The sequence below is a fragment of the Ischnura elegans genome, chromosome 7 (assembly GCF_921293095.1).
Source record: "Ischnura elegans chromosome 7, ioIscEleg1.1, whole genome shotgun sequence".
Taxonomy (NCBI): domain Eukaryota; kingdom Metazoa; phylum Arthropoda; class Insecta; order Odonata; family Coenagrionidae; genus Ischnura; species Ischnura elegans.
The window spans coordinates 117200134-117219581 of NC_060252.1; the positions used below are offsets into that span (position 1 = coordinate 117200134).

A 19448-nucleotide genomic window follows, 5' to 3' on the forward strand; every position below is an offset into this window, starting at 1 on the left:
ATCCAATAAAAAATATCGAACCTGATAAAAATCGCCTTCTAATGAAATACAACGTTATACCATCCTATAAAAAATCGCCAATGCTAAAATATCACTAAATATCGTCCAATAAAAATTGCCGCTCGGATAAAACATCGTGATTTATTGCCCGTAAAAAAATTGCGTCATCGCGCCCGATATATTGTCATGCTTTGGCGACGGAAAATTATGTTGGGAGAAGACAGCTGTAGGGTTGGCCTTCGTTTAAGCTAGACATTATATCGATGTATTTAAAAAATTACTTATTTTATATTGAATATGAATTCTCCACTAAGAAATTACGTAACAAATGATGGAAGTTTTGGGATGAAGGAGGCGATTTTTTTATCCGATAGTATATCGTGATATTCATTAGGAGGTATTTTGTCATCTAATTGCATATCCGTGATATTTTATCTAAAGGCAATTTTTTATCGTATTATATGTCGCGATATTTTATTTGGTTTGAGATTTTTTATGGAATGATCGGGTTATTTTTTATGAAGGTGATTTTTATCGGACCCGATATTTTAATCGGTTTAGGATAATTGATGCGTTCATTGCATACATGTATAATCAATTGATCATAAAATGAACCTGTCATTAATGCGTCAATAATTCAAAGATACTATATATGGATGGAGTTCGTGAGTTTTATCATAATTTGAACGAATTACATATCGTGATATTTTATATCTGTCGTCAATTTCAAATCAAACTCGGAGGCATTTTTTCATCTAATTGTGCATCGTGATATTTTATCTTAAGAAAATTTTTATCGGATGATATTTCGTGATATTTTAACATGGCGAAGATCGTTTTTTTTTTTGATACATCGTGGTATTTTAACGGAAGGCGATTTTCAGGTCAGCACGTAAATAATTTAGCTGTTGGGCGATTTTCGTACGCGATGCAATGACTTGATATGATAATTGTTCCTTAAAAATGGTCTTTTCTTCATTACTACCGAAAGAGAAGGCGCGGGAGTAAACCTATTGCGTCGAAAATATTCCGAAAGAAACCCGCCACGTGCCCAAAACGTTTCGAATTTCGTATAAACTCGACCAACTGTAACGCGCCGCGGTTTTTCAAGAAAAATGCAACTCGTCGCCAATTGTCGCATTTACGTAATAAATAAAGCTTCCACCTGCTTTCAATAATATTCACTTGCATCGGCGCGGATGTGCATACGTGCGTCGCTATGGGAATAATACTCATTGTCAGTAACGCTACAAATACATAGCGGTCTTCAATTAAAATCAACAATTTACTGTTGATATTGTAGTTATAACGTAACTAATGCAAGAACAATAATTCGTATAAGTTTAAAGCAACTGGTTCTGCTGGAATTTAGTGTTTGTTTCACTACAATAAGCCTTTTCTGTGGCTGTTAACGCTCATTTTCACAAACGATCGTTCGTGAGGCCTTCCTTCGAAGGAAGAGCTCTAGGTTGCAGCCATTGAGGAGAAGAAGAAGCCAGTGAGATTTGAGAGAAGCATTTGAGAGTCATGTCTCAACAGAATAAATCAGTAAGTATTATTTAATAAGTGTTAAGTAAACTTTTAAAGGATTTTTTGTTTATCCTATCACAAATATTCTGCAATGCTTGCATTCTTCACAGTCGCATTTATAATTCGTGATGGTTGACTTTGTTTAAAATGTCAGTTTGAGAAATGTTGTTTCCCATTCCATCATTCACATCACTCCATACTTGTTACAATCGTGTTATCCACTGCAGGGGCGCAACTAAGAATTAAGGCTGGGGGGGGGGGGGTTTAGGAGCAACTAATACTTAGGTGTTTGGGGGTATTGCATACCCACCAGGGTAAGTAGGAATTGCGGGGGCCCTCCAGAAACATTTGAAGAATAATAGTTCAAAACGGTGAGTTTTACGGCTTTCTGAGGGATATTTGATTAATCCTAACACTTTTCAATAAGTAATACTAATCCATTAAGTAAAATGGATTAAACTTAAAAATTTCTCTGAGCTCTGGGGGGGGGGGTTTATCCCCCAAATTCCCCCACTTGCTGCGCCACTGATTCACTGGGCAATTGATGCTATTAGGGTCGGAATTGGTACTACAGGGCACCACCGCATGGGTAATTCAGTTCTAATGTTTCTTGATAATTACAATTTTAGAACACTGGCAAAAGGAAAAAGAAGGTGGACAGGTCGCACCGCTTCAGGGGTCTTGTGTGTCCTTTCATTTTAGTACATCATAGGCTTGTCTGGTCCTAGGAAAACGCCGTGTGCAGAAAAAACCCCTTGGGCTTCCCTTCAGTCCTTAGTTAGGGGCCTTCAGTCCTGGGGTCAGGTGCCCCTGCATTAATTTCCTCCTGCCCACGCTGGCCAGTCCGCCTCTGATTGATACCACTGTAACGTTTAGTTTCTGAACAGATCTCCATTATTATTTATTGCACATAAATTCATCTGTATTCTTTTAGGCTCAACGCAAACTTAAACGCCGTGCTAGAGCAGAGGTAGAAAGAGCTCGGACACTATCACAATATATGAGTGATGACAGCTGTAATGCAGATGATGAATCCACAGATCAAGATGAACAATTGAACTCTAATAATAATGAAGAGCATATTATTGAAGATCCCATGGATGTAGGTGATAACTTAGTTCAAAGTGATTCTACTGCAAGTGGCACATCAGAGGAAAGTGATGAAGACCTTTTCATATTTGAAGAAGTAATTGTTGCCAATAATCCTCAACTTCAGGATGATGAGGACAGAGAGGCCTATCTGTTAAGGGCACTCAAAGAATGGGCTCATAGAGGTGTTTCACTCAAAAAAATCGATACCCTGCTTAGTATACTTAATCCTATTCATCCTTACTTACCTCTAACTCATAGTGCCTTGCTTGGAACTCCTCATTGTGTTGATGAACTTCCCAGAATGGGAATGGGAAAATTTTGGTATAAAGGGCTGAAAAAAAATCTTGAGCAAAGGCTGACAGAGAAATACTTAAACGAATTCAAAAGAGTTGTTATTGATATCAACATTGATGGTTTTGAACCCTTTAAAAGCACTCACGATAGCATTTGGCCAATTTTGGGTAGACTTAGGAATCAAAAGGAGCCCTTTGTTATAGCTACTTACCTGGGTAAGGGAAAGCCAAGTGACATCATTGAATATTTGGCGGATTTTGTGAGGGAAGCCCGGGCATTGACAGCAAATGGCATATTTATGTTCAGTCAAAATTACCAATTTGAAATCAGACATTACATTCTTGATGCTCCAGCCAGGGCCCTTGTCAAGTGCATCATTGGCCATAATGGATATTTTTCATGTGAAAAGTGTGAAGTTGAGGGAGTTTGGGTTAATGGTGTTATGACTTTCAATGATTTGGATGCCCCAATGCGAACAGATATCACCTTCCAAAACAGATGTAATGTACAGCATCATACAGGTGACTCCCCTCTTGAGAGCATTCCCATGACAAAAATGATTTCGAGTTTCCGACTTGATGCAATGCATTTGGTATATCAAGGAGTAATGAAGCGGTGGATGAAGTTTCTCATGGGAAGCAAGAAGAGGAGAGGGTTATTGAATGAGCAACAGGTCAATGACATAAACAATAAAATTTCTGAACTTGCTCAGTGTGTCCCCAGAGATTTCAATCGTAGGCCAAGACAGTTTGAGTTCAGGGCCAAATTTCATGCCACAGAATACAGGCGTATTCTTTTGTATGATGGTTTATGGTTGTTCAAGGATTTAAATGAAAGTCTGTGGAAGAGCTTCAAGCTTCTTCAGGTTCCATTGTACATTCTTTGCAGCCCCACTTTAGTGAAGAAGGAGAATATGCTTGATGTGGCCCAATTGTTACTGAGGCGATTTATTGAACATTCCCAGAGATATATTAGTGAAACTTTTGTATCATATAATGTACATGCACTGTCACATCTTATAGAGGAATGCAGGGAAAATGAATGTACACTAGATGAGCTTAGTGCTTTTCCATTTGAAAACTATATTGGTGTCATTAAGAAACTGCTCAGGTCAGGTTACAAGCCATTAGAACAGCTTGTCAACAGAGATGTTGAACGGGGTGGATACTTGATGGAACCTCAATCAGAGAAACAACCCAACCAAGTAACTTTATACCACCAGCACGAAGATGCAGATGAGATCATGGATGGTAGAATGTACAAGAAGGTAGTTTTAAGTAATACTTTTCTGGCAGTGACAAACCCTATTGGAAATTTCTTATAAGAAAATTTCTTATCAGAAATTGGACATATTTCTTATAAGAATATTTCTTATAAGAATTTTTCTAAAAGAAAATTTCTTATCAGAAATTGGGCATATTTCTTATAAGAAAATTTCTTATAAGAATTTTTCTATAAGAAAATTGCTTATCAGAAATTGGGCATATTTCTTATAAGAAAATTTTTTATAAGAACTTTTCTATAAGAAAATTTCTTTACAGAAAATGGGCATATTTCTTATAAGAATTTTTCAATAAGAAAATTTCTTCTAACTATCAGTTACAAAATGTTATTTATCACAAATTTTCTGATGGAAATATTCATTATAAATATCATATCAACATGCTTAAAACACTTGCACAAACTTCTATAAAAAGCTACATAAGATTTACATCCCTACTGAGAGTACAAATTTAGCATTTTACCTAATTCAATCCAAATGTAGACGCCTATATCTGGTATACAGCAAACCTAATGATTTCCCATGAACCAAATGTAGATGTCTATCATCAGTGTACATCAAAAAGGACATTGAAGCTCTGTAAAGTTCACCTGGCTGGCCAGAAAAGGCGAGATACCATAGAGGTCTTTCAAGGCATGGGTTCTGTATAGGGTTAATGTCCCCACATGCTAAAAGAAACTAAAATCAATGAAACCAACCATAGCCTAGAATGATGGACTGATAATTGAATACAACTTTGGCAATCATTACGCAATGAAAGATACAGGAATTGCAATATGGAATATGATTTAACCTTGAAAATTGAAGAAGCAAATGAAATAAAATTCAATTTCCACTGGGGATAGGTACTTCAAGAAATTATATGGGAAGGAAGAGTAAAATTTGATAAATAAAATTCATATGAACAATGTTTATTTAAGATACCAGAGAGAATGAGACCTCTACATGCAGATTTGGATAGATAATGAAAGAAATAAGCAAAGCAAAATGGAATTTGATGCCATTTTAGAGAAAAGGATACGTAGAATATGGCTAACAATAAGTGCAAGATTTAGGGAAATTAATAGGAATCACAGAAACACTGATTGATAATAATAGTTGATATATTTTCCATAAAATAATAACTGTGCAGATGTTGGCATACTCATACAAATTCATTCTCATTCTCTTCAGAGACGACTAAATCACTCTCTTTGTCCATTAAAACACGGTTTTCATTAAAACTTCCTCTTATGTTAGATATACCACAATCTGAAAAATATACATTTCTATCTAAATTAATGATGAAAAGTTTAAAATTCAACGAAACTATCTGTTTAAGGTAACATAATACTAGGAATGCCAGTTTTTTAATACTTACCGAATGAGGTCAATGCCTTATTTTGGTTAGAAGCACACGACTTATTTTATTAAACTGCTATCACAAAGACATAGTGAATGATTAACATATAAAAGCAATCCCTAGCAACCTAACAACCAAACAAGTTTTGGTTGTTAGGTTGCTAGGGAACCATGTGAACAGTATCCTGCAACGTATGCAATCGTAGTATACATCGTGGTTATTCATGGCCCATATCGAACTTCCATCGGTCAAGTAATCTGTAGACTCGAAAGAGACAGATCTTATAAGTCTAAAATTTTTCATGTGCCCTCAGCTATACCTAACAAGTAGCATTAAAGAAGCCTCCGCTTCTTGGAACCATTTATGTCAAATACCATGCTGAAAAAAACCAGGAAATTAGCAGAACATTACTTAAAAAAGAGTTATACATAATTTCCAAAAATTATCATATGTAGAATTCCTTAAATAATTATCAATTGCCAACATAAGTTATGGTGACACGCCTGCTGGATGAAAACATAAAAGGTATGCGACCTGCGCAGCATTATTGTAGAATTCTATAAGAAATGCAGATTTCTTATAAGAATTTTTGTAAGACTTATAGAATCCTATAAGAATTTCTATAAGACTTATAGACTCCTATAAGAAATATGTAAGACTTATAGAATCCTATAAGAATTTCTATAAGACTTATAGAATCCTATAAGAATTCTGTAAGACTTATAGAATCCTACAAGTCTTACAGAATTCTTATAAGAATTTCTGTAAGACTTATAAGAAATTTTCAATAGGGCTCTGCTTTTCATTGTTAAACCTCAATCTCTAAATGCTGTAGACAGTTCTGAATCTCATACTTTCTTGATGTTAATATAGTGAATGAGAAGAAATATCCATCTGAGGTTAAGATGGATACTAATCAACAGATGCAGGAGAAAGAAAGCTCTAGTGAGAGTAATGGTCTTGAGCAGATGGACATGGAGCTGGAAAAGGGAAAATTGGATGCCAAAGGGATTTCCAAAGATGGACCAAAACAACAGGCTATTATAGGAAACGTGGGTGATGCCAAGAAGTATAAGAATAAAGATACTGAAAGCATTATCCAACAACACCCAAGTAACATGATAAATAATGAAATGGATGCAGCACAGTCAAGGGATGAGAATGCAGGAGGATCTGGAGAAGGCAACCAGGAGTCTCAAAGTAATTTTCTTGGTGATAGGAAGTTTATATGATAAAAGTTGTCCTTCTCTTTTAATTTTTTAATGTTGATAATTTTGAACTGTTCTTTGGTATACTCAGATCATCAGTTTCCTGTTTTGTAAAAGAAACTGATGTCTCTTATCTTCACTAGTATAGTTTATTAATTACCAACTTTTCCTTCATATCTTTCACAGGTGTTGAGTTAACAAACAGGCTCTTGGTATGTGAAAAAATGATTACAAATATTCAAGCTTGTAATAAGAGTAAGTTGGCATAATTATTGCTCCCGAATTTTCAGAGAAAATTTGTCTTGTCCAATCTCATTTGTAACTCTTAATTCATTGCAGAACATGAAATGTTAGTTGCAGAATCTCTGAAAAGCCTTGAGATTAAAATGAACACCGTACTACTAAACCAAGGAAAAATTCTAGCATATATTGCTCCAGAAGATAAAATGTTTGAGCCCGCAAATATGCCAAATATACTTTTGGATAATGAGAAGGACCTGAGCAACTTTGAGGAGTTCCTCAAAACTCCATCCAACTTCAAATCATTTGTAAGTAACTTGTCTGTTACCCTAACTCTTCATCATCCATCAACTTCACACCTTCTATTTTTCTTTTTTCTGTTCAGTGTTAAAGTTACGATTAATTTATTTTGGTTTCCTTTCTGACAGGTTTCATATGTTAGGCAAATGACGATTGATCAAACTGATGAAAAGGAGTCAGCAGCCCATATACTAAGAAAAATGTTCACAAATAAATTCGCTCGTTGTATTAATTGGGATGGAGGACACGGAAAAATTACATTTAGCAAAACTTACATAAATAAGGCTATTTGCAGTAAGTATGAATTCTTCTACCTTTTTTATCCAAATTAGAAACTTTCAGCTTTATGGCATTATTTTCTCCTTTGTTTTTAGTCTCCCAATTGAAGAATTTCCCTCAAGGAAAATTAATCAAAACAAAGACAAAAATTCAGCGGTGGTTTAACACCAGCAATCAGAGACAATTAGAAGGGAGAAGAAGCAAAGCAGAACATTCTGAAATGGGCAATGAGGATTGTATTTCTCCATGTGTAATTGATGAGGGAGACAAGGAGCAAGAAGATTAGGAAAAGTTACACATTTCCTTACCTTTTTTCTGTAAAATCTATTTTTTATTAAAATAAATCATTATATGGCCATTACACCTGAGATGTTTGATTTATCCCTAAAAATGACAATATAAATTAAAGTATAAACATTCAGATGTAAAAAAAACTAGGTTTGGTCATAAGTAGTCAAGGTGAGGTCAAAGTGAGGTCAAAATGATAGGTAGTCATTTAAGGTCATATTGACATCATCATGAGTCAAGAAGGATGTCATTTCAAGGGACCATTTTGAGGTCACCGTGACTACCAAGCCATGACTTGAAAATGACATCAAGATGATGGCATAATGACTTTTCATTCCTCCTTGGGAAGACTGTATCTTCTGCCACTTCCTGAGAGGAGAAAAGAATGAGTTTAAAATTCATACAAAAATACATTCCTTTTTATGATCTGAATTGGAACACTATAGGTGTTTCAATTTGATCAGAAGTCATACATGCAGTCAATTAAAGTCTTTATTCTAATTACAAATGAAAGTTTGGCTACTCTGCTAGTTTCAAGACACTAAGATTTAAATTTTTTCCATATAATATGCCAAGTTAATGTTAGGGATGATACAGGGTAGCTTTTAGAAACGGTACGATGATAACTAAAATACAGCCAAACAACAATAATTTTAAAATGCATGTTTTGACATGCTTTTTTTTGGTTAATTCAGCCATAGGAATTTAAAGAAAAGGTATTTTAATGGCATGTTTATTGTAATGCAATTTTTTCCCACAGAAATGACATAATCAAACCTGTGACGTTATATTTTCACACATGAATTTAATTTAAAAGTAAATTCCCTAAAGTCTTACCTCAGTGAGGTCAGCATAAGCTCCCTCATGTTCTTCCGGCTCTGCTTCATTGGTCTTCCTGCCATCCTTTATCCTATATGCCTGGCTAAGCCATTGGCAAATTTCTCTTTTGAAGTTGGCATCATCAAGGCTTCCATACTGACCTGGCATGCAGCATCTGAAACATGTAATCACAAACAATATATTACAGTGCAACTCAGTACATATTGAACTATCAATTGTTTCTACTACTGAAACCATAAGAAAGTCAAGGTTGCCTTTAAGAACTGATAACAAATTTTTGAGTGTTGCCATTGCTCTCTTGTTTCTCACTCCACTCCAGTTAAGTAATGAGCCTACATAATTGCTCATGACTTTCGATAAATTGTGTCTTACAAAAACTCCTTGGTTCTATGCCAAGCATCCACTTAACTCTCTGAACTGAAAAGATAAGGTTAAATTTGAAAGAAGAAGCATTGCACATCAAAAGGAAGTACCTCTGTAGTAGTAGGTAAAGCCTACTAAAACTTCTTTTTACACAATAATGGCTTACCATGTATGACCTGAAGCTCTTGTCTGCTTCAAGCAACAATTCCACCTCCACCAGAGATTCGTAGGACTGTACTGGTAGAGCTATAGGACAATGAAACATTAAATTTTCTGTGCCCTTATTGTGTCCCTTGTTTCCTTAACTCCGCCTTAATGTCTGTTTGATTAGATATAATTTCACGGCAGAAAGCAAATAATTTACTTTGATTGTCACAGTGCTCAACTACAAAGGCATCGAAGTCTTCCTTCCACACGTATTCCAAACATTGATGACCCGTACCATCTGCATGTAGCTGCTGCAATGCAGCTTCTACACTTTCTGCACCCACCACCAGGGGCGGATCCAGGATTTCTTTCTGGGAGGGGCACAAGCAAGGCCGTATCCAGGATTTTGTTGAGGGGGGGGGCACAAGGATACCTCGTCATACAAAACGAACGAAATGATAATGGGACCATATTAAAAATCTAGCATATTTTTTAGGGTCTGGATCCGCCTATGCCCACCACCCCAGCATCAGATGTTAGGCCTGCTGGATAATGTGACATCACATTTATATATGCAATAAGTAGATAACTATAATGCCTTAAAGACACGCAATCTGCAAGAAACTTACTATGTAAGATGCTGAAACATTCCTCTTCTCGATCATCTGCACCTCTTGGCAATGACATACAGTAGAACCTCGGTTATACGACCCTCAGTTATACGATGCCCTCACTTATACGCCCATTTTTTTGGTCCGGTGAATAACCCCATATGAACCCATGTATTTCCAACCTCAGATTTTTCCCAGCCAATGAGATAAAATACCTCACTTATACGAATTTTCCGATAACTGCTCTACGAGAAAATTGCGGTACGCGCGCCGCTTTTAGTCACAGGAGCGGGGGTAGTACGTGCTCATCACATAGATATGTCAACGAAGAATAATAAGTTTTAATAATGGGCGAGGCTGTTTATTAGATACTAGTTAACTGACTAACTAATAACTGCAGTAGACGATCGTTAATCCGGAATATCTATCTCTAACGGAAGATTGTCAAGAATTTTCCAAGGTTATGTTTTACGTCGCCCCAGCGAAATAACACCAGAATGAGCCGTTAAAAATCCTCGCGTACCAAAATTTTAGCTTCCAAGGTCATCCAAAAAAGACTATCGTATTTGCAGAATGGGCGTTTGTAAGTCGATGGCGATTCAACACGATGGTAAAAACAGCGTGCGTGGTCTCATTCCGCGGGGGTAATCCCTCATCAGCGGGACGAATTGAGCCGGGGAAAGTTGCTTACGCGGCGCGCAAATCAAAACTGACCCAACTTGTATCTGAGGGTTATAATGAAATATAGTTTGACCTTGAGTGGCTATTAGCTTGAGTCTGCCTGGTGGCAAGCGTTTGTTTTTTAACTGAACGAGAGTTAGTACGAATGCCCTCGGAGAATAACTCGCGTCGTCAGTAGTAACGTAATCATTTTAGTCAAATTCAACACGCGAAAAAGAAGGCATTTCTTTTCGACTCAGGAATGGCTTATAACCATTATATCGAATAACAAAAAGTGTCCGGTGTTGTTATCAGATACGGGGAAGCAAAATATTTCGTGAAGATTAGCCACACGGCTTGTGAGACGAAATTCCCGGCGCTGAATTCGCGGAAGAATGCCGACAGAGAAGCTATACCCGGTAGATTCAATCTACTATTGTTAAAATTTCATGGGAAAATTCTTTTTTAGTGCGTAAACATTATTGTGAGGAGAGTTTTTTCCGGGCTCATAATCTATTTTTGTTCATTCATCACTGACAGCAGTTGCGCGATTATTTCAAATGCTCAATTAAAAGAAGTGATCTAAGCACCGGAAAAGTCTTAGTCACGAAATATCCCGGGTACCGGAGGCGTAACTAGGAATATGCTTTGGGGGTGATGGTAGTACCTGGGGGGGATGGTACCCAGACAGCACACTGGTAACGGTATACGTATACCATAAGTATACCAGGTGTATACTGTTTCCTTGAGAATCTGTATACATGTTTTAGATTCTAGGTATACATAAACAGTATCCTGAAGCGTATACGTATACAGTATACGAAAGGTATCTGTATACCTTTCATATACTGTATACGTATGTGCTACATATGGAAACAGTATCTGAGAGGTATACGTATACCTTTCATATACTGTTTCCATATGTAATCTCAGTGGCGGATGCATATGGGAGGCGCGCCCCCCAACCCTTTCCTGGCCGCCCGCATAACCAAAAATTGCAGGACTACAATTTTAACTTTTTTATGTCATACGATGGCTTTGTATTTCATGTGCGTATAATCAGTTCAAATAACACTTTCTTAAACTTTGCATGTGACTTGATTATTTTTTTAGGATAAAAGTAAAGGTTGGTCAAGATATCTTTTACGCCCCCCTCTAGAGTTTTTTTCTGTATCCGCTACTGTGTAGCCATTAGTAAACAATTAGTGTCCTTTAAAGGTTACTCTGTCCGTATACTATTTCCATATGTAGCCTTCAGTATACACAGCGTCCTTTCCAATGGGCTAAAACCTTTCCGTTACTTGCGTGCTCCTATGACCCCAAGAGCTACACTGACAGGAATAAATCTAAATTACCTCAGGAAGGGCCACTCACGCCAACTATGTGGAAGGGTAGGAGCCAGACGAATGGTAGTCCACGTGATGGTGTCACGTGAAAAACACTGTTGGAATTTAGTTGGAAAACCTTACCAGCTAACTCTTCCCTGAAAACATGGAGTGGGACCTGTTCGCAAAGGGCAGGTGTCATTCACGGCAGCGAGGTTGGCAAAGCAAATAATTCCGTTTGTACATGTATCTTCATTCTATCTAAAGGTATCGGCTCGAGCCGCTACTCTCTTCTTATTCTCCTTCTGGATTCATTGGATAAAGACGTCGTCTCATTTAATATCTTTAAACTGATTCATCAGTGAATTTATTTTCCCCGGTTGGCTTCAGGCAGCCCTGGCAAAAATGAAGGAGGCTGATAACGGTACTGGAGAGTGTTTTATCATTTCTGTTCGGAACACCCAAGAACACCCAGAACACCCAAGTTCGGACCCGCCGTCCGCCTGGGTTATTAAGAAATCCAGATTAATTTAAAAAATCAATGAACTGCCTTAAGATGTAAAAAATCCTGCCATGAAAAGTCCCTCTTTTCATAAAGAAAAATGCTCTTCGAAATGTGATTTCAATCGTGCTTTTTTATCTACTGAGGCGATGAAACAAAAAAGATATTTTTCAGTGGAATTTATTCCTCGAGTCATAACGCGAAACTTAATTTTTTTGAATGCCAAGATTTGGACTCCCGCCCGTGATTTCGACCTATCGATAGTGGATTCCGTCGATAGTCGATTCCACCAGTTGTCGATTTCCACAGATAACATATGCAAACGTAAATGCGTCCATAACCGCTTTCACAATCAAAGACCACGCGAATAATGTTGCGTTCACTGTGTTGTGTTCGTCGTTTGCGAAATTGATCCTGCCGAAGTTTATCAGCCTCTTAAGTTCTTCATTTACTTGTTTCACCTGCACCTAGGCAATCAATTACCGTTATAACTTAACTTTTGTAGTGTTGTGTTTGCTGTTTGCGAAACTTGTCCAATGAAAGTTTATCAACCGCTCAAGTGCTACTTTTGCTTCCTTCATCACAATCTGGGTAAGTAGAAGTGTTGCCATTGCCACATTTTTCTTTCTTAAATGACGCAAATTCTTAATATTTTCAACCTTCTCACACTTTCTGAGACTGAGGGATCCATCTTCTATTGATTGAAAAACTTTACATTTGCGTAAACTTTAATTTATTTATGTGCTTGACGCATTTAATCACCGTAGTGTGGGAGGAATGTGAACAAACATTTCTCGACTTTACTATTTATTAAGTCATTTAAAGTTATTTACATTTTTTTAATTGGCTGTTGTGCCATTAGTGTTGCTTCCTTTAAAATGTAATCATATTTGTTGGAGATCATAGGGTATTTCACTCTTTAGGTTTAGACAAATCGGTTTTAAATTATTAAGAATTAAATTCTCAAATCAATTTAGTACTTCGATTATTCAAGGTGAATAACTTATCGTTTTTTACATATAGAACTGATGGGGAATTTTTTCGAAATATCCTTTGTTGATAGTTGGTATTTATATAGCTTAAGGGAAAATCACATCAATAGAGATTACTTTTTAACAAAATGACTTACTTTAACTAGACAAATTAGATGTATCACTAATAGATTCTAATAAAGTTTATGTGATATTATTTACAGGTGTAGAAAGGAAGACTTTTCCAAATTGCCAATGATGAAGAAATACGAGGAAAAGTGAGCTTGTTCTTCATGGATTCTTGTGACCTTAAGGAAGGATAATCAGGCAAAAACATTGATATTGATCCTATTGGTCTTTATTTTCGTTTTCATTGAATAAAGGCATTTCTAACGGTATTTGTTATTTATCAACACTCATCAAAATATTCAGAAAATATTTGTCTAGTTATATTTGACATCTAAATTCTTACTACTTCTTAAATTGACTTTTAACTTACTATGCTTAGTGAATTTACTCATACGATAAGATGTTTTTTACATTGGATGAATAGACAGATTAAATAATACTGTGAGAGGATCCACTAAAACCTCTTGACGATAATTAAGCACAAAATGTGGTTTACCATCCGGGCTTGGCCCCTTTATTGTGTCTAATGAATTCAATATCTTATGTATTTCTGAGATTGTGTGGTATATTAGTAAAAATGTGTAATATTTAGTTAAATATAATTATTTTGTTTTAACAGCACACATGTGTTTTCCATTTCCTCTGTAGACCCTGTAAGACCTGAATCTCACAGATTTTTTTCTCTATTCACTTTATTGTCAGCAAGAAGTCTCAAACAAACTGGTAAGTGTTCCCACAGAACAATGCAAAACACACTAGCATGTTACATTATGTTTATGAACGCTCTCTGCTGCTTAGACAGGATGTTCTCAAATGTACGTAAACACTCTGAAATGCTGGAGATGTCACTCACACTAAATGACAAAATGAATGTACTAGTACTTCCACGCTTGCACTAAATTCACACTGGCACCAGAACAGAGATTTAGTTTTCGTTTTGCTACTTTAATTTCAGTTTTAATACGGCAGTGTATGTGAACAGCTGCATTCAGGATTTTGCTCAATGAAGAAAAATATACTCAGGGTGTTTAGTGATTGGGAATCTGGAAATATGCATGATTTTTTGTCACTAAAAATATCCATGAATTTTTGCTCCTGCTTTGCATTTAAAATCTTTTATTTCAAACTCGTTTCACATGAAATTTGTCAGTGCAAGGCCAATTTTCAGGCCTATTTTATATACTTACATGCATGCTTCAAAATGCATTGATTGCATTTTAAATTGCACTTTATGAGTGCAAACACTGTTTAGATAGCTTTTACAATTTTGACAAATTTGTTGATATTCCAAGTGTTGCATTCATAAAATAAGTGAATAATTTCTTTTAAAAATGTAAGAATTTTAATTAGGACAATACATAATTATAGAATTAATTAAAAGTATTAGGTAAATGTAGTGTTGTAAAATTCGTATACATAGCTTTTATCTCGTAAGATTGACCTGGAATTTAGTAAAATTTCCCTAGAAAACCTGGAATTCTGCAGTAATTTTCTGCTTTCATACATATATACGTCTTGTATACTGTATATATATATGTCTTGTATACTGTATACGTATACTGTATATGCGTGGTAGGAGGACATTTGCTGCGTTATATACATTTGGTAGATGGTGGGTAGAAGGTTTTTATACGTATACAGTATACGTGTATCTTCTACTGTATACGCATGTTATACACTACGTATACGTATATTTAATGTATACAGTAGCATGTGTGCTGTCTGGGTAGTACCTGGGGGGGCGGCTTCACCCCCCACCCCCCAGAGGCAACGGGGTATCCCATGAAATTAAAAAAACAGGCATGCCTGTAAATACGTTTTGCATCATTTTGGAACCTAAAATTTAGCTTTAAGAAGATGCAGTTGCTGTTCATCAAAGCTAGACTTTTGTTTCATTTTTTTTTAATTTCTCTGAGGCTTTGGAGAGGGATCTATCCCCTCATCCCCCAACCATATTTACGCCACTACCGGGTGCTTCATATTATCTATGGCATGGTATTTAGAGGGAGGAAACGGAGAGCTGGGGTCATTTTCGCCAGGAGGTAAGGGAGGGAGTATAGAAACTTTGTGTTGGAATTAGCCAGGTTGTAAAAATAGGCTTAACCAAGGCTTAACGTGCCATCTGCCAGACAGTGTGTTGCACTGGAAGTTCCGTCTACACTACTCTCAAGCAGGGATACAGCCATCTCTGAAAGCTTTCTGCCTCTGCCAGGATATTAACCCGGGTCCATAGGGTGTGAAGCCTTCGTGATGCATTAGTGAAATTTTGCTCCCTAATTACGGGGTTATTTTGGATGACTTTCCTCACGTATTTCATTTCTTCAATCTCCAATCTTGGGTTTGCCTATAGGTGGTAAAATGAATTTCCTGAAAACTGCTGTTAATGAGACAACTTTTTTTTCAAAAATTAGCTTCTCTGTGAACATTTAATGTCATCATTCCGAAATCTCTCGAGTATGAAAGCCTTGCAGCTAAGTCAGTGGCGGCTGGTGGTAATTTATCTAGGGTGTGCATTAGAGCAGATATAGGATGATTTAATTATATTATGTTAATACTAATCCATGAGCATCATATTTCGTCGTAATAGAATACATAGCAAGCAAAACATATCACTGGTATATTCTACCCTTAAAATTGCATGAACAGAAATAATATTAGCATTCATGAAAATAATTATTCTAAACACACCTTTACAAGTGACGGTAGGTGAAATTCATTCTCCTTTCCTTACACCCTACGAGGAAGTAGTGTAGAAAACGGCCATAGAGATGACTCTGTAGACGGAATAGGATCCTGGGCGCAGGTAGTGTAGGTGGCGGCTACACCACTACACTACCTGCGAGTCACTCACCAAAAATATGCGCGTGCGCACTCGCATCGTTTTGAGGTTTTGAGCCTGCTCCCATCACCCATTGGAACTGTGCATACCCCGCTTACTTCGTCCCGCCAGAGCACCCTCAAGCGATCGCATAGACCGAAAATGCGCCCGGCGCGATGCCACGGGATCGTACACTTGTAGAGCGGTGAATTCGAAAAGGAGATAGCTGTAGCGTTCGGAGTTTCATTTTTCTTGCACATGCAGACAGGATTTTTAACCTTCTCGTTGCAAAGGAATATTTTTCTTTTATAATTCATTCATCTTTGGGTGTGCACTTGCTAACATGCGTATACGCACGCGCCGCCACTGAGCTTAGTACCAGAAATGCTAGACATTCAACCGTGGGTAATGTTGTTCAGGAATGCAAAATTATGTTTCTCTTAAAGTAACACATCATCAGTGGTGCTGCTTGTGAGAAAATAAGATTATTAGGCTTCAATTTCTTGCCTCCAAATGAGTAATTGCATCCTGAAAACAAACCAGCCCCTATAGGAAAGGATTTCATGCTAAAAACTGAAAAACCTCACCTATGAAACTTCCTCACTTATGAAACTTTTTTTGGTTTTCCGCTGAAAGTTTCATAAGTGAGCTACTGCATTTTCATTTTCAGAGAGAGAGGTTTTTGCTCTCTTCCCTTCATGAGCCACATTTCCTCTCTGAGGAATGTTGAAACATGATGACATAATTATCTCTGCAGCCTCATCAGAGGAAGATGATTCCCCAGGTAACTTAGTGGAGGTTTTCATCACCACCCTCTTATTCCTGGCGATAGCTATGGATTTAGTTTTGTAGCCCTTTTCCACCACTCTGATAATGACAGCCTCGAATTCTTTTGCTAAATTGTAGTCATCTGGAAATGAAAAATGGAATGGAAGAATAAACAAGAGTTGGTTTAGGAAAATGTAATGACCATATTTTTCTCTAAGTTACCAATCAATGGAGTTTTCCTGATGACGGGACACTGCCTCCAGTCATCAGAAGGTGAGACACATCTCTTTATCTCTTCCCCTACAGATGTGCTTTCGTTTGGCCACAAAACAAACTCATGGCCCTCTTCATACTCAAACCAACATATTGGCACAACATTGAAAACAGCAGAATTTTCCTCCATGAATTCTGCAATGAACCAACCAGACCTAAAAAGAAATATATGAATTATTCATGGCACTTAATTCGCAGGCATTTTAATTGTATAACTAGCAGCTACTTTATCAGGATAAATGAAGATAAAGTAGCTTGAATAATTACAGGGCAAATCACCTTTTCAATTCAACAATGCAGTGGCTCAGCAACATACAAAGCATCATTATGGTCAGGGATACGGATCACCATTGCCTTACTTCTAACCTCAGCAAGGGACCATTTTTTATTGGCCCCCAATCGTAGTAGATGTCTCCATGACCCCCAAGCGAGGTAGACGTAACCAAGGCGACTCTTCGAACATCCCGTCCGGTAAAAGTATTCTGGGAACGTTAGCTACCCGTCATTATTTAAATTTCCATAAAATAATGTCACGTGACTAATTAAATGCTCCAATGCACAGATTTTTGACAATAAAATCCTGCCCTACTTGACATTTTTCTGAGGACTTCCTATCAACAGAGTAGCAACCATGTTTCAATACGGAGGAACAGAGCTTCACCGCCAAATCCCCAACGAACTTAACACTAATTAGTGGCCGTGTTAAGCAAGTCTGACAAAATAAAATGGAGGCAAACCTCTTAGGTCTGACCAACTGAAATGGGAGCAAGTTCGCCAGCCACCAAATCAACATGATTCCAATGGTGTTCCCGGGGAGAGAGAGAGAGCAGTATATTTGATTCGCGCGGGTGTTTAATGCAACGGCTGACCCCTTCGCAAGACACGAGAACGAATGGAGGAACAGGCGAAGATAGGAAGTGTAGCGAGGCACTTAGTGGAGGTGGGTACTACACTTCGCAAGGGGCCAAAAAATACCTTTTCCCGGGATAAAATTTTCACTTCGCGGAAAAGAACTTCACTGATATCAGATACCCGAATATTTTTAAAAATCGTATTACGTATAATACCATCATCACCCGAGCCCTAAAATTTAAATTCTATGTTTATCTCAAAATCAATGTTTTTTTAATCTCCTGGAAGGTTTCTCGGGAATAACAGCATGCAATTTCCACTGCCTTTACCTCGGAACACTTTATTTCCAGTCTTAATTCCTACGATCCAGGTTTCAACTCCTCAAGTGTAACCGTCAAGGACCAGATAAATGGTGGGTTGCCGGTATTTGTATGAGTATCTCAATGTGATACGCATCCATTCTTTCATCTTTAACAGCTCGAAGAGATAAAAATTGAATGGGATGAATTGATGTAATGTTTTTCAAATGGTGTTCTGTGATTTTCTACTTGAAGGGAACAAACGATAAAATATTCAGGAAAATTTAAAATACTGAGCAACATTACCTCGGTAATTTGAAATGGATTGACCCCCACGATGAAAGCTAAGAAACTTCACAACGATTACAATGTAATAAGCTGACATTTTCTTGCGAGCAACAAAATTCTCAAACCACCTGCAGATGAAAAACACACGTCTTTACGCGCCTACAGTCACATACTTATTTGGAGTGGAAGCTGATTATGAATTGCATCGAAAAAAACGATAAGTTACAGCAAGTTTAATTATATATTTTGTTGGGATAGGAAGGCATGCCATCGTAGGACAACATGTTATGAGAGTAAATTATTATTTTTACCTGTTCATGCTATTATGATATATTAATGAAATAAATTACTACTTTTGTAAAAGTAAAAACATACATTCAGCTGTCCCAATGAAACTAGACGTGATGGAAATAATTTAAGCCCAGATTCCGATTCAGCAAAAAATACGTCTAACATCATCCAACGACGTCTCCAGGACAAAATCTTTGTTCACCAGTGTAGGAATTTATGTAAGTAAAAGCACCAACTCTTTGCTTCCAATAGGAGTGCGAAATACAAATATCTCCAAGGATTAAGTGGAAATAAATTGGTACATGAAATCTTTCACCCTTAAAAACGGACGAAGGGGCGGCCTAGGGTGATTGTGTGACCTCGGCTGGGGCCCTTTGGAAATTTTTGGGAAGTCGCATGCCCAGAAATGGATTTTGACGCTATTCTGGCTCTTAAAAATGTAAATTAAAGTTAATT

The 19448-nt window shown here is 37.1% G+C and overlaps 4 protein-coding genes across 5 annotated transcripts; 2 read left to right on the top strand and 2 right to left on the bottom strand.

Moving 5' to 3' along the window:
• The first annotated feature begins 866 nt into the window (after positions 1-866).
• On the top strand, positions 867-4240 carry LOC124163076. The gene is made up of 2 exons (XM_046539863.1): positions 867-1548; positions 2465-4240. The coding sequence occupies exons 1-2, from the start codon at positions 1528-1530 to the stop codon at positions 4238-4240; spliced, it is 1797 nt and encodes a 598-aa protein (XP_046395819.1). The 5' UTR covers positions 867-1527.
• LOC124161902 lies at positions 4095-7928 on the top strand. Its single transcript, XM_046538163.1, has 6 exons — positions 4095-4183; positions 6414-6740; positions 6935-7003; positions 7088-7296; positions 7417-7582; positions 7663-7928. The coding sequence occupies exons 2-6, from the start codon at positions 6446-6448 to the stop codon at positions 7851-7853; spliced, it is 930 nt and encodes a 309-aa protein (XP_046394119.1). The 5' UTR covers positions 4095-4183; positions 6414-6445; the 3' UTR covers positions 7854-7928.
• Positions 7929-8032: 104 nt separating this feature from the next.
• Positions 8033-9614, bottom strand: LOC124161903. Of its 2 annotated transcripts, XR_006865425.1 has the most exons (3): positions 9225-9614; positions 8693-9112; positions 8033-8224 (listed from the first exon to the last, which is right to left on the bottom strand). XR_006865425.1 is itself a non-coding variant. In XM_046538164.1 (2 exons), exons 1-2 carry the CDS (start codon positions 9041-9043, stop codon positions 8108-8110), a joined length of 468 nt encoding a protein of 155 aa, XP_046394120.1. In that variant the 5' UTR covers positions 9044-9614; the 3' UTR covers positions 8033-8107. The 2 variants fall into 2 exon arrangements, 1 of the variants encoding a protein (XP_046394120.1); XM_046538164.1 differs by having other exon boundaries at positions 8693-9614.
• A 7204-nt stretch (positions 9615-16818) lies between these two features.
• Positions 16819-17409, bottom strand: LOC124161904. Its single transcript, XM_046538165.1, has 2 exons — positions 17212-17409; positions 16819-17131 (listed from the first exon to the last, which is right to left on the bottom strand). Exons 1-2 carry the CDS (start codon positions 17390-17392, stop codon positions 16860-16862), a joined length of 453 nt encoding a protein of 150 aa, XP_046394121.1. The 5' UTR covers positions 17393-17409; the 3' UTR covers positions 16819-16859.
• Between the last annotated feature and the right edge of the window lie 2039 nt (positions 17410-19448).